This window comes from Leptosomus discolor, chromosome 1 (assembly GCF_034619465.1).
Source record: "Leptosomus discolor isolate bLepDis1 chromosome 1, bLepDis1.hap2, whole genome shotgun sequence".
NCBI lineage: Eukaryota > Metazoa > Chordata > Aves > Leptosomiformes > Leptosomidae > Leptosomus > Leptosomus discolor.
In genome coordinates this window covers 126,715,395-126,731,175 of record NC_141391.1, presented here as the reverse complement: position 1 = coordinate 126,731,175, position 15,781 = coordinate 126,715,395, and the positions used below count along the sequence as shown (strand labels likewise).

General features: G+C 46.7%; 1 protein-coding gene and 1 pseudogene across 2 annotated transcripts in view; one reads left to right on the top strand and one right to left on the bottom strand.

The window, feature by feature from the left end:
* Positions 1-3,399, bottom strand: part of GRAMD1C (GRAM domain containing 1C) — a 55,351-nt gene extending 51,952 nt beyond the window's left edge. The window contains exons 1-2 of one of the 2 annotated variants that reach the window (XM_086464221.1): positions 3,325-3,399; positions 1,558-1,686 (exon numbers count right to left, since the gene is read on the bottom strand). In XM_086464221.1, coding sequence (XP_086320347.1) covers positions 1,558-1,686; positions 3,325-3,399 — 204 coding nt within the window. Of the gene's footprint in view, positions 1-1,557; positions 1,687-3,190; positions 3,266-3,324 lie in introns of those variants that run through there. The other variant, XM_086464212.1, reaches the window with a different exon arrangement.
* Positions 3,400-4,992: 1,593 nt separating this feature from the next.
* On the top strand, positions 4,993-14,996 carry LOC147416285 (uncharacterized; annotated as a pseudogene).
* The last annotated feature ends 785 nt before the right edge of the window (positions 14,997-15,781 follow it).

Genomic DNA, 15,781 nt, shown 5'->3' with positions numbered 1-15,781 from the left:
CTTATCAAGGAAAGACTGAGTTGCTAACCACAAGTTCAACAAACTGACCCCAAGACCTAAACAGGATTCTTCCTCACATAAACGATCAACTGCATTAACGGTTGAATACAAGCCATCAAGAGTTAATTTACACAACCTAATTTGCCATCTAATGAGAGCATAGCTGGCAGCTACAATGTCTGCGCAGCACGATTTGCTGTCAGTTCAAGTAGAGAGATGCAGCCGGGCACAGGCAGAACAACCCTGTACCATCTTTGTTGCTGTAGGAACAGTGGAGAAAATACTGGACAAGCCAGGTACTCGCTCTCTAGCAACACAGTACTATGACCTGCTGGATTCATTTGGCCTGCCCCATCTCCATTGGCTCCAGACTACTGCTGCTCAGTTTAAAAGCACACATGCATTTTGGAAGAAGTCCATGCTAGGTCCCGCGATGCAAAATCCATGTTCTATTAGGACATCTGCTTAATTTGAACAGGAGGGAAGAAAGACATACAAGATGGATTTATAAATTAGGAGTTGGGAAATCTGATTCCCCAGTTCTGCTTGCAGCTTGGCCACAGATTCCCTACGGCCTTTGCTAGTTACTTAATCTTTCACCTGCTGAGCATGGTGAATGAACACTCTGATGACCTCATGAGGACAAGGACACAGTCGTCCAGATGATGTTCTATGCACAAGCTGAAGAACACCAATTTACTGAGGCCACCTGATGTAGAACCTGAGTCAGACTGTCAGAGCTGTGAGGAAGGGAATCAAAGTCTTTCACTAGATCAGGTGTTATCCTGACCATGGCTGCACACACAAGTGTTCCCCCTCCCTATCTAACAGCAACCTAGCCACCAAACTAATCACAAAACATACACTCTACATCTACACCCATGAGTTCACCTTCTCTCATGTCATTGAGGGGGAAAAAAAAAAAAGATAAAACCATCATCAAAAGCATAATAGGAGTATTAAAGACAGCATTTATTATTACACCCTCCACTTTCAGTGAGGCATCTCCCTGGAGAGGAGCAAATTTAAACCTCTCCTTTCTGCCTTCGTATTCACAAATCCCATTCTTTACACAGAACACAGGAAGTTTATTTACTTTTGTGGAAAACAAATGTGTTTACTTGACAAAAACATACACTAGGAAAGCACATCAGAAGATCTACCCAACACTGAGAATCAAAATTCAGACTTTACTGTTAAAAGGCATCAACAATATCTTTCCAAAGGCATAAAGAGACATTGGATAGGTTAATGAACCATGCAAGGAACTGGGAGACAGGATTGGGCACAGAAGCCAGAAGTCCTGCCACTAACTTAATACATGACATCAGGTAAACAACTTCACCCCCTCTCAGTCTCATCTTACACTTTAGTAAGCTGATAATGATAAAATTACCTACCTCACTACATGGGTGGAGAATGCTTTACTAATTCATGACTACAAAGCAACTTGAGAACTGTGGATATAAAGCTAGTACATATACACACATATATAAATTAAAATACACGTATATTTATAAATAAAACAGAAATTAGAAGAAAGATAAAACATATTACCCAAAAGCTCCAGTCAGCACTCCAGCTATATTGAGCAGGACCCTGCATTTTCTCTGTGCATGAACTAAGAGTCTCCTCTGAATCAGCAAATAGCTGGCTAATAAGACCATGATCCACTTCATGAACTTCCTGTGAACAAAGCAGCAAAGTACGTAATTCAACAACAGGGGAGAAAGGTGAAGTAAGAAGATGGTTAATCCATTTAAGATCTATATATTAAATTAAAGTTGACATGCTAGCTTCACCAAGGTGAGCGGCATGGAAACACTTCCTACTGACAGCCTCTTCATTGATTTTACTCTTTTTTTTTTTTCCCCAGAGTATACTACATTTAATTGTTACTTACATTTTTATCAGAATGTTTTATTTCTACAGCAGCCCCTCAACTTACACACTGAAGCTGCACTGATAGAGCTGGAATAACATCAACATGAGATATCAGCGCATAACATGCAGTATGTCTCTAGAATCTGTGGGACCTTTCAAAACTTGAGAAAGGTCATGCAGGTATAGCATTTACCAAGGTATACCATTTACAGAGGACTGGTACATATAATTATAATACAAATACATCAAGTATTTATATTTAATATTAGTTACACTACAAATTGTATATTTTGTTGTATAGAAAAAGAAGCACAACACTTCAGAGGCGAACAGTTCTACTCGTATCACTTATTATAAAGATAAGCACTCTTCTGTAGCACTCTCCCTTGATACCAATACTCTTCACCTGGGTGGTCAGTTTTACTTTATGAAGAAAAACTGAGCCACAGAAAGACACTTGTCCCAAGCCACCCAACAAACTGGGACAACAACAGTCCAAGGTCCCAACCAGTAACTAACACCGCCTGGAGTAGTGGATCCATCAATGAGAGACGAAGCCGAATTTCGAGTCCAGAACGACTCAAAACCAAGCCCATGTTGGCACACACGCACGCCCACGGCTAGACAGGGGTGCGAACACCCCGCCAGCGGGCCAGTGCTCCTCCAGCCAAGCCGGCAGCCCAAGCTGGCTGGGCTCGGGAGAAGGCAACGGAGCGAGGCGGAGAGCAGAGACACCCCAGGCTACCCGGCGTGAGGGCAGAGCTGCTCTCCGGGCGTTTTCCACAGCGAGCACACGCACTCACTGCAGCTTCCACCAGCCGCTGCTCGCCGCCCCGGCTCCCCGCACAGCGGGCAGACCCGATCACGCCGCCACGGGAGGGACGCCCCCGACCCACCGCACCGCCGGAGTTCAGCGGCTGTCACCCCAAGCCCAAGGCCGCCCCCTCGCAGCTGGGTCTCTCCCCCGGGAGCCCCACCCCCCCCTCCCCTCCCTCCAGGGGCCTCAGCAGCCCCGCGGGACGCTCGCCGCCGCCCCTCCTCACCGGGGGCCCACACCGCCGCTGCTTCGCGGGCCCACAGGGCCGCCGCCACCCCCCGGCCGTGCCCGCCTCGCCCTAAGAAACTTTCGGGGAGGTGGGTGGTGGCGGCGGAGTGGACCGCGGCGGCCCCGCACCCCCCGGCGGTGCTTCCCAGTGCTGCCCGCGGGGGCCATCCCGCTGCCGGCCCTCCGGGACAGCCCCGCCGCCTCGGCCCACCCGTCCCGTCTCCCGGAGGAAGGAGCGGGGCTCCCGCCCCCCGCACCTACCTGCGCAGCCCGCTGCCCGGCTCGCCCAAAGGGCGGCGCGGCGGCGGGCCGCGGCGGGGCAGCGGCCGGGGGCATGGAGCCCACCGGAGGGGCAGGCGAGGGCCGACGGGGAGCGCGCAGACCGCGACGCTTACCATGGAGGGGGGCGAGGGCGGCGCGGCGCCCGCTAACTGCCTCAGCGGGGCGCACGGCGGGGCCGCGGCCGCCATTTAAAGGGGCAGGCGCCGGCCGGGCCGCGGACCCGAGGCGGGAGGCGGTTGCCAAGGGCGAGCGGCGCCGCTCCTGACGGGGGGAAGCCGTCAGGGAGGGCGGAGAGGGCAGCGGCGCCTCTGATCCCCCCCCTCGGCCAGCTCCAGAAACTCCTCTGCCGCTTCCACAAGGGTTAATTACGAAGCCTCAGGGCCGGTGGAAAGTTTGAGGACTGAAACTCCTGGCTGCGGGGCGGGGGGGGGGGGGGGGGGGGGGGGCGGTGTTAGCTGCCTTCCTCCTGAAGGAAAGCCCTGCGCCCCGCCGCCCTCCCTTTGCGCTCAGCCCCGGCAGCTGATTAAACAGCGTCCGGGCAGCAAAAGAGGATCCTAAATCTGACGTGGGGGGGTTGGGGGTTCAGCGGAAAATACCGCCGAGACGCCGCTCCAGGGGGACACCTAGGGGGGAGAGAGGGGAAGGAGAGCCCGCCCTCGGCCGTCCGCTCCGGAGCCGCCCCGGGCCCGGCCGCTCGCCAGCGCTGCCGCCGCGGTGAGCCGCCGTCTGAGGGGCCGTCCAGGGCCGGACCCCGCGTCCCCAACCCGCCGCCGGCGAGTAGAGGGACAGGGCTGTGCCGCCCTACCCCGCGGGTGTTCGCAGGGGAGCCGGCGAAGGCCTGCCTCTGCCTCGCTGCGGGGCGGGCTGGCTGCAGGCTGAGCCGGGCGTGAGGGGAAATAAAGGAAGAAAATGGTGGGGGACTCGTCTCAGCAAACGCAGGGTCTCGTATTTAAAGCTGCTGAGCAGTGCCGGGTGGTTTCTGCCCAAGCTATGAGCACCCAGAGGTTGGAAAAGCTGGGCTCCGAGTTACACAGCACCAAATGGTGCCCCTCAAATCAGCGTACCCAACCGGGGCGATCATGGCTGGCGAATGTGTGCTCTCAGGTCACCTCCCAGTAAAAAGAGCCCTGGGATGTGAAAAGAAACGTCCACCTTTCTGGGTGGCTGGCTGGTAGACGATGGAAAGCGATGGATGGATGGATGGATGGATGGATGGATGGATGGCCGAGGGAAAGAGGAGTAGAGCAGCCTGGCGTGGCAGCGCTGTTTCTTCCTGCTGCCCCTTTTCTCTCGCCACATCCTCAGAAAGTGGGTTGAGGTTCTTTCTGAAAAGACATCTCTGGGCCCTGTGATATCTGCCCACTGACATGTTAGCAAAGGTGCCAGAAGTCCCTGTGGCTGACGTCCCCTTCCAGCTGTTGGCCCAGACAGGACAGCTTTAATGCTGCCAAGTGTGAGTCTCCAAAATTTACATGAAAGTGTAAAAACCAATGTTTTATTTCATTCTTGTTGCTTGTGTTCTTGATTTGGACCTCAAACTCAAATTTTTCAGGCTTTTCTCAACAGCACTCAGGGGACCAGCTTACTTTTTTTGTTTTGGGTCCAAAAATTGATATTCTCTCTGAATCATATTGTATCATCCAAGTGGGAGAAGCTTCATGTTCAACTGATGCCAGCAACACTAAAACACCTTTGTACTCCCTCGGTTCAAAGCTGACAGTTTTGCTCATGCATGCTCCATTTAATGGAGGATTCACAAGAGAATTGCTATACAGGATGAAATGAACATAAGCAGCATTTGCAGGAACAACAGTAGTATGTCCATCACAATACATTTGAAGTTTTTTTTAGAAACACATCAAATACTTGGGTTTAAATCAGACACTGTTTGGAATGCCTTTGGTCCAGCTCCATCTTCCCACTCCAACTTCTCTGACACGCAGTCTCCATCAGTAGTCTAAGCCAGTAACTCAGTTCTCATTCCTCTTGATCTGCCAGGTGCCTTTGACTGCACTGGTTATTCACCCCTCAAACTCTTGACTGGTTTTGGCTTCTCTAACTTTTTCCTTTCATAGATACTTTCGTTATGCTCACTAACACTACGGCAGTACTTCCTTCAGAAGACCTCACAATCTATCTTCCAGCTTGCTACTGAAGTGCTATGTTGCTCTGCGCTTGGTCCCAGTTCTCCTTTTAATATATAGTTTACTTAAGAGTGATTCCTTCCTGGTAATCCCAGATCTTCCCTCCCTCCCAACCAGTTTCAAACAGAGAAGGAACATTTCTCTTTTAGGTTCCTTTAGCAGTATTCCCTCTAGCCTATCCTGCTCTCACTGATACCAGTGTCACCACATCAAAGCCAGAGCAACAAGTCATTCCTCAAGGAATGAGTTGTTCCTCTTGGTGTTGTTTGGTCAGCAGAGTTTTTGCAAGTCAGATGCGGAATTTCTTGGAACAGCTATTGTGGAGCATCCACATCGAAAGATGCAGATCACAGAATTTATTAAAGCATAATCAAAAAAAGCCATATGACAGTAGCATGATGACAGATTCCCTCATGGTGTGATTGTGTCTTTTTTTGGGGTCCTTTTTGCTCTCAAATATGAAGAAAAGCAGAAATGCCTGTGCTTCTCTCACCTGAATTGTGCTTTTTGTTTAACAGATGTGGAATTGAGTCTTTACTAGATACTGAATACAATGCTGTTATCAGAAGAGTCCTAAAGATAAGCAAAATCATTAGATAAAGCCAGCAGGCTTCTGGAAAGGTGTGCTGTAATCTCTAACCCCATAGTTGAGGGAAAAGGAGGCTGCTGCCAGCTAGTGACAGTGGCACGTGCTTGGTACAGTGGTGGTACAGCACTGTTAGCAGGGCTGGATGCTACAGGTGAGGGCTTGGGGCTGCTGTAGCTCTCCCACAAAGCAGTGCTGTGTATGTGCCTTTGTGTAAACCCAGACTTTCCATTCCAGGGCTCCCCTGCTAGTTTCGCAGAGAGGCCATCCGCTTCAGCAATTTTTCTCTCCGCCCTGGTGGCATACATGAGCTTTACTTAAATGGAGTTTAATCAACTTTTGGTGAAAAAAGGATTTGTTCTGTGCTGGAACACACAGATATATATACTTTGGGGAATAAATTTTACCTATAAACACCATGTGCATATAGCCACAAAGGTACTGAATTCCTATAACTTCCTTTCATGGTGAATTAGAGTGATAGGAGTCCAGCTGCTCAGAAAATCAAGCCAATGCTCTTTCTTTTCTTACCTCCACCAGGGAGGGGTTCGGCAGAAGAGATTTCTCCTTTTGAGTATCTGCATATTCTGTACTCAGCCCAAAGTTCTGGTTTATACAAGGCTGAAGCAAAAAACAGCGGATTATCTTCCCTTTGCTCTCAGAGCATTTTCGGCATCTTCTCTGGGAGAGATCAGAACAGTCCCCCAGGGAACTCATTGTTGTCACTTCAAACGTGGCTGTCATCCAGGCAGCAGGCAGAGCACTGGGAGCTCAAAGCTGTGGTAACTTTAGTAAGTGTGACATTCACTGGGCAGAATGCGAGGTCCTGTTGCAATAACACATGCAATTTTTTTGCCCGTACTACCGGAGGGAGAGACGGTGAGGCCATATACTTCAGCAACTATGAGCCAGCACATTGGGAAGCTCTACAGATCTGCACTGTCTTCATTCCTTCTCTTCTTGCTGGTGGGTGAGTACTAAACCACCTTCCTTAATTAGAAGAAATATAGCTTATTCCTAGAGTTTGGCTTAAGAGGTTCCTTCTTTTTTTTTTTCAAAAAGCAGCTTTCCACTGATGGCTTCCTTAGGATGCAGGAAAACTCTATCTAGTGTTGTGCACTGCATTAAAACATACTTTTCTTTATAGATACATTCCTGTATAGCTAATAGAAATGTTAAGAAAGGGTATATTTGCCTGTCTTTTTCAAGAAGAAAGGCTGTGTATGATCATTGCTAGAAGCTTCATTTCTGGTTTGGTTCTCTGATGTATTAGCAACCATTCATTGTCACAAGGTAGTTATTCACATCCATTTGCAAAAGCCAACCTCAGCCCAGGGCAAAAGTCATGTAAATTAAGATGATATGCAGTCATTGATCACTTAATCATAGACAACTAGAAGCTGGATGCAGCTTGTATAGCACTCTCATGGCACCAGCTGAATGTGAAGCTGAGTTCTAAAGCCAACAAAACCAGCTGAAAGATGGTCATTCCAGCACAAGAGGATTTTCATGTGGGTTGGGAATCGAGTCCTGTTTGCCCTCAACCTCTCCTTCATCTATTGTGAACAAAGAAGAGGAGGCTCAACTAGAAAGGTCAACTTTTGCCATGACCCCCACCCACCATTTTGGTTCCCCAATGCTGGCAGAAGCTTGCAGGGCTGCTCGGGTTTGCTCCAGGCACCAAAGAGTAAGTTAGAGGCCCCAGGACTGGAAGTGAGCACAAGTATATTTTATTCTTTCCTTTTGTCACCCCACCTCCTCTAGCCTGCCTTGTGTATGTCTCATTCACAGCCAATGCTGTGGCCTTACATGGGAAAGTATCAACCTGCAGATTACGTAAAGGGGAGGCTGATGGCTTAGTAGGTGCCCTATTAGTACTGGCAAATGCGGAGCACATTGTCACATTTCAGGGAGTCCAAGAGAGCTTTCTCCCCTCATGGTTGAAAACTGGCCATGAACTACTGACTTCATATGACAATGACCTATTAGATCATCTAATCATTTTTCCAGGTCAAGTCAAGATCATCTATGCCGTATTTCTCTGTCTAGCTCAAGTGCTTTCACCAAAAAGCCTTACATTCCTCTCCATTGGGGATTGAGCCCTACAAGCCGCATGACAGGGGACCTACGCATCACTCTGCTAATGAAGCGGTTGACTTAAAAAGAGCTTTGAAGCAGAGTCAACAAGGCATTTGGCATGGTATGCTCCCAGATGCCAATACGATAAGGGCATTGTGTATTTGAATACCAGTGAACTAGTATGTTCCAGTTTTGCAACCTTACAAAAGAAAAAGAGAGAAAGAAAGGAAACATAGAGGCTGTGCTGTGACCTTCTCAGTGAAACCCCCAAACAGAGCTGGGGTGAAACAATACAGCCTTACTCCTCTTGCATTTTGATTTTCCTAATTAGCTTTAAGTTACGTGATTTGTATTGAATCAAAGGTGTGGGATAACACAGATGACAAGGCCAGTTTATTTCATGATAGGAGGTGCAACTAAAACTCATGATGAATGGAGGAAGCATCAAAGCACATTGTTCCTGCTCAGTTATGTTCTCTATGCCACTAAGTTGCTGTGCAAAAATGATACCTTTTACATCACTAAAAGGACTAAAACCTGTAATTGTGTTGCAGGGGGGGTGTGTGTATGGTAAGGCTGGAATACTTGCACTGGAGAAAAAATTCTGTGGCCATTCATTGAAAACAAGGTAGCAGCAACACATACTGTTTTAGCTAAAGCAGCAGTATCCAATGGAGACAATGGTTAATGAACAGAGATTTTAAAAGATTAAACTGCTCAAATTCACTCTAACAAATAACCAAATGTATCACGTCAGAATATCACGTCAGAATATTTGATGCACAAAGACTGTAATACATCAAGCCACCATCAGCTTTGTCAAGTATTTCAACTATACTTTGTACTTTGTCAAAGTACCTTGTCAAGATACTTCAACTTTTATGACTGCTGCATCGATACACTGTTATCTAACTGGAAAGGGAAAATCTGGACATCAGATTCCCCCAGTGGGCTTACTGGTGAGATTACATATGACCATGAGGATAATATCTCATCCAGTATTTTTAATAAGGACTACTAATTTTAGAGGACTGGATCCTGAACTACAATAATATTTGGTACCTAATTCTCAGGCATCCGGTTCCCATGGATTGCTGTTCCGGTTACGAGACCAAAATTTTCACTTTGAGGTAAAAGCACAGAGCACCAAACAGCTCTGCAGGTTTTTCACGTGCTTTGTTGTTGCCTAGTTTCATAGACAGCTTATATTTTCTATATTTTTGCATCCCTGAGTTATCTCTCATCCGATATTTAAACTGCAAACTGTATACTCCATCCTTTTATACGGCACCTGGAACAACAGGGCCCTGCTGTCTGACAGAAATTGTCAGTGCTGCTCCCTCACAAATCGTAAATAATAATAACTATGAATACAACTGTGATTTTGGGTACGAGCATGCCTGGAGGTAGGCCATTCAAGTAACTCTCAAACCAATCATCAAGGGGTTTGGTTTTCCGTTGCCTTGAGACATTTATCCCTGAGCACAGAGAGGCTATTGTCATTGCGAAGCTTTACCAGACCCAGACAATAGCATTTCACACCCTTTGGATGGCAATGAAAGACTCAAGACAACGGAAAATCAAGACCTTCACTGTGGAATGGACTGCAGTCCTTCACAGGGCACCGACTAGTATGAGGTGAGACTGTTTCACTTGAAGAAAAGAAAACAACAGTATAAACTTTTCCAAAAATTGGTCTGAACTCTTTCTTGGGGACAGCTGTTGGCTTATTTTTAAGTTTGTTTTTCCCTCATTTTGAGATAGCAACTATTCCTCTCATCTTCTGAGCCCGGGCTTGTTTCCAGAAATGAGATCCGTTCACACTGCTCTTAGCTCGAGACTGTTTAATGCTGTGATTAACAGCCAAGCGAGAGAAGGCAGGTTTAAATCTCTACTATACATTGAGGTGGCATATTGTCCATATTTTTCTAACAAAGGGTAGCAGGACAATGTGGTCCCTTCACAGAGAATAGATGTCACCCTCAGTATCAATACCCACAGAATGCTAAGGTGCTGTACCCCAGGTTGCTGATACATAATCTGCTGGGGGTCCAGTCTCTGGCAATGGAGATTCTTTCCACAATCTCAAGATTTTCTATCCTGAAACTGGAAGTGCATGCCAAAACTAAGAAGCTCACAGTATGGCTTGGTATGCAGGCAGTTGCATTAGGGTGCACACATATTCACTGTACTTGCCAGAACACAGCCACCTGTGTGTAAGCGTACATGCATTTTTTGCTTTGCCTCAAAAGCAGTTGAGGCAGGAACATCAGACCCTGAGACTTTTTGGGACGGTAAGAAAGACGTTAGTTTTCCAAGTGGAAATGTGGCTAAACGGACTTACCCCAAATGTCACCCAAAGCCATTGGGCAATGTCAGTAATATTCCTTTCGTATGGCAGTAGAAAGGAACTGAGGATCAGGAAAAGAACTATCTATACATATGTCAAAGTACCTTGTCAAGATATATGAACATAATCTAAGCAGGAACTAAGAAAAAACTCCCTATTGTCACAGCAGTGACTACCCTCAAGTCCTAATTCCATGAGCCATTCTTTGTGCTGGTTAGAGGCCAGTAGCAGCTGGAAGGTTTATCATTCTATCACCCTCAAACCTCCTATCTCTTTCCTGGTGCAGATGTTGGTGTTAGCGGTGGAAGTGCAAGCAAGGAGAATGCAGCTGTAACTCACACAACAGCACGGCCTTTGTTGTTGACAACACCTGAGCCATGGCACCTTTCGGTGACTCAAACACCAGCCAAGGAAAAAGCCAAAGAGGGTGAAACTGTCATCTTAAATTGCCACTTTAACAGTCCACGACATCTCTCCCTGACTGACCTGATGGTGAAGTGGTACAAAGAAGATGAAAAGGGGCAGATGGACCTGCTAGAAAACAATGTGACCGTCTTGCCAAATAACTCCAGGGTTTTCATGAGTGGAGACTTGTCCCAAGGGGATGCCTCCCTAGTGATCTTCAATGTGACAACCAGTGACCATGGTATTTATTTCTGTGAGGTTACACTTCCAGACGGGAAGGTGGTGACAGGAGATGGCACAAAGCTCAGGATCAGGAGGGCTCTGGGTAATATTTGATGTTATTTACTTTTTTTCTCCCTCTTTATCCTCCAAAGCTGGCTTACACACTTGCTGAAAAAGAGAAGTTGGCCTGTTTGGCCTCTAGCAGTTAAGACCTGTTGTCATGGAGTGTAATTGCCCTGTAACATTTCTTATTAATTTTGTTAGGCCAGGTAATTTTGATTGGCTTGCCTCTATAAGCAGTCACATAGGTATTATTATAAGACAGGGCATTTACGGCCAAAAAAAAAAAAAAAAGAAGGAATAATTTTATCACTAAAATCAAAGTCAGTGCCAAGAACGAAAGTCAGACAAGTTCTCTTGTACTCACAGCTCTGGCAGAATCCCAATGAGTGACAGGTGTCAAGATACCACCTCAGGGAACAGCTCCAAACTTCCTTTTTTTTGACATTATTTCTCTCCAACCCACTAACTTGCATATTTGTTCCTTTACTCTGGATGACATAAGTAATCCCACAATAAACATGAGGATCACATTATATCATTTCTGGTTAACTTCATTCGCAGTAAAATCAAAGTAGCATTAAAAGTGCCATGCTATGTTTCCTTAGCCTCACAAATAGGCACTAGGCATATTACGTAAGGAGAAAACTTACTTTGCCTTTATCAGCTGGAAATGTCAAAGCAGCTTTCCTTTTTATCTAGGCTAAACACATTCCAGTCCCAATAAATCAACACATCAGAAGGTTTATTATCTTATTATCTAATTAAAAAAAAAGCACTTTCGGTGTCAAGAGTAAATTATGCAAGTGCCATTTCCCCCTTATTCATTACCAAAGCTTCTTGCTCACCGAGATTCACTAAGCCTTTGCCCTTTTGAGCCCGAGTTCTTCCGTTACTAATTTTTATAAAACTACTCAGTTTAAACCATAACACTAAGAAGGCAAGAAAACTGTGCTCCCTGCAAGGGCTTGGTCGTGTGTCTAATGAGGTCTCCCGTTGGCTTGATCTCGTAGTCTCAGTAGTGCAGGTTACTCTTGCAATGTCTGCACCCTGGCCGGTGTAATTGCCTTTCTGTGTTCCTGAGAAGATGAAATATATCATTTTATATCATTTCTGCACTGTGCCTGAATTAAAGGGACAAGAGAATATGAAAAATATAATTCATAAAGAAATGTTACATGTCACAAATCCAGACTGTCCAAAAACTTATCTAAAATTAAAAAGAGAAATTAGCTGACTCTGTTAACTTGTCCATTACAGGAAGCAAATGACATATGTTTTGAAGTAAGGCAAGTAATGGTTCTACAGCACCTTCATTGCCCTCCCTTTCCTGCTGAAACAAGCGGCCCCACAGATGGATTTAAACTACAGGGTGCCTCCCTGTATGTGGGAGAAGGGAGTGGGTTTTTAACCGATGAGCTACAGCTGGTTTACTGGGTGTCCATCCATTCGACTAGGCAGCACAGAGCAGTGGCTGCTCCTGAGAATGGGTGGCCCAATGTTTGGAAGTCTGTGTGTGAATATGGTAGCAAAACCATCCAAATTTTCTGGTGAAGCTTAAATACAACCGCATAGATAGGTGCAGCGAATGCCTGATCGGACTGTCATTGTAGATAAAACTGGAAGGCTTTTAATCATTCTTTTATTACCTTTCCTGGGTGGGTAACATGACCAAATGACTACCATGAGCATGAGGCAGTCACTTAAAATCTGACCAGATCAGTTGTGTGCCATTGCCCAGCCAGTTTCCCTCTCTCTAAAGAGACATTCCTACTCTGGCAGACTCTAAGCTACAGGGCAGATGCTCTCCATGCTGTGTTCCATCACCCTTGCAGCAGTCCATCCTACTGTGCTCACCTGTCCAAAGGCTCTCCCTGAATCATCCTTCAGTCCCAAATAAAGCCAGAATGCCAGTGTGCTGTTATCTCAAAGAAAATGGGATCTTCCCATCGCTGCCGTGTGACAGTCCCAAAGAGCTATGAATCAAAGAAAAGGCTTCAGTGGAGCTCTGCCCACCCTCTGGTGCTGTCTCCTTTGGAGGCAGACAGGGACACTGATGACTTTCTCAAAATTGTCAGAGTATTTCTGTTTCAAAATAAAGCATCCAGGCATGAGTCCCATTAACTCAGGCAGCAGCATCTCTTGGCATCCCATAGCATCCAGCTGCTAAGGGAGATTGCTAGGGAGACGGGGCTGTCCTATCTCTAAAGAAAGTGTAGCAGCTTCCTACATAGGAATGAAAACAGCTCCTTAGTCCAATACAGTCTCCCATGTGGAAGCCCGTGATTTCATGTCAGACAAGACATCGGCATAGTCGATGTCATAGTAAGTAGCTTCCTCTGCAGCCACTGCAGAAAATGTGCTGGCTGAATTGCATACACTTGCCTGAACAACATCTTATGTTACTCTCTATCCCTTCCCTTCTCCTCCAGGGCTGTTTGGTATAGAAGAATCCATTGGAACAATCATTGGGGTTGTGGCAGCTGGTATCGGAGGCGTGGTGGTTCTGATCATTGTTTTAACCCCGCAGCTGAGGAGGTGTGTCCTCTGCATGAGACAAGGCTCTTGACAAGCAAGGTAAGGAACACAAGACAAAACCTGGAATCCCTTGCTAGAAAGGTGAACTCAGTCACCTATTTCCAAAGGTACCTGTTTTTAAACTTAACGAGGAATTAGCCATTTACTTACCTTTGGTCAGACGTGGGATCTGGTTCAGGAAATAAGCAGTATGGGTGAAACTCTATCAGGGCTGGCTCTATATTCCACCTCTTTTTCACATAGTTCTTTGTTCATGCGTGGGCCTAAGGAGTTACCTATAAACAAAACAACAGGATCTTCTTTAATTGCCACATTTGACAAAGAGTTACTCAGTGAGATGTTTCTTCTTCTTTCTATGAAGTACTGGGTCTCCTCCAGTTCTTTTAGGTTTATGCTGGAGGATGGTTCTTCCTTACACCAACTACATGCTTACATCGGTATTCTTGTAATACTTGTGTACAGAAAGCCAATGATGGCCTAAGTGTATGTGTGAGGTGTGGTTTGTAAAGCCCATTAATATCTTTTATTAAATCAGCAGATTACGTTGGGAAAAATAGATATTTTTGTCATCTATGAGCTAAAGAAATGATCCGAGAAGAGGCTGATGTACCTGAAAGCTCACGTGTTTTTTTTTCCAGCTCCGTCAGCTGGTCTAATTAGGGTACACTGGCACTGGAGGCTGGATTTTGAAACAAGCTGAGTTCCCATTTTGTGCCACCCAGGGTGTGGTCTGCGTTTCAGAACGAGCTTTCAGTGGGGAGCCGTGTGATTCGCACCTCTCTCCCGGCACTCAAAGCTTGGCCTGCTGAAATAAAAATCCCCTCCCTGAACGGATGAAGGAAGAGCTGCTCTTGCCATTCACTGGAGCGCTGCCGCCACCTGATGGCCAGCCTGGCGGGGACAGGGACACGGCCGGGAGCTCTGCCTCGCTTAGCGGGGGGAGGGTCTTCCAGCCCTTGCTGCGAAGCGCACCCGCACCTCTAGGCTGATGCTGCCAGCGCAGCACCACTCATTTGCAAACCCTCTGCTTGAACAGAGTTCAAAACTTCTTTACTTGCCTTGGAAGAGCTTATTGTGTTGTACTAATTCTGTATCACTCGCTCACTCGTTCTCTCCTTTCTTTCTTGCTCAGTGTAGCTGTAGGTGCAGCATTACAGGAGATGCTGGAAGACGCAAAGCCTACAGGTGGAATACGTTCTGATGCCCTGTAAGCCAAAAATGGAGCTCTAGATGGAATAAAAGCCTTTTCCTCAGTACGTGTTGTCCTTGGCATTTTTATTTTTCTTAGCCTGTTTCTTTTTTCTGCAGCTTGGCATATTCAGCGTCCTCCTGCAGCAAGGAGCAAAACAGCCTTTTGTGAAGAAATCTGTATTATCACCTGCCAAAACCCACTTAGTTTAGGTGCATCTCTCTGAATCTAGACTCTGATGAGGTACCTTGGGTGTTTTCCTGTCATTTCATCTTATTTTAAAGGTGATACTCGAAGTTTGTCAGCCATGCTTCAGAAGAGACAGAAGGAGCCTGACCTACCCAGGCCCCAAAGCTGCGAACAGCTACCTGAGGAAATCGAATGCATTGCTTCTGGGGGGTGCAACTGTGTCTCCCCTCTGTCTACACCTCTCTGTATAGAGGCTCTTGCCTTGCTGGCTCGCTCCAGCCTGCAGGCTTGTAACAAAGAGGCAAAGAAGGCCCACTTGAACATAGCTACCACTAGCTGAAAGAACGGGATTGTGTTTTACTCTTGCCAAAAAGAAATGTAGTGTTTCAATATAAGCCTCTAATACCCTTAAAAAAAGAGAAACATGAAAGGTTTGCTTACATGACTAATGCAACCCACAGCCCCAGTTTCCTGACATGACGATACCTGATTCCCAGGTGGTCAGTGATCGGGGGATGTGCCAATACCCGTTCAGGAGAGCAGCGTATCAGCCCTGAAGCATGTGTGGCAGGTAAGCAATATGTTCTTTTGCAAAGTATGGGTGTGCCAACTAGCAAGCGTCAGAAACCCTTGCTGGCCTTACAACAGCAATAGCCCGGTGTAACGCTGCTTACCTTTGAATGTGCCTCAGAAGTGTCCCCAGTGCTGTGAGGCAGGAACATGAGGGACAAGACAGCTGGCTATGTAAGCTAAGAAACACACTCACTCTGCCCCCACAGCCCACCTCGCAAGAAAGGATGGAGCCCTC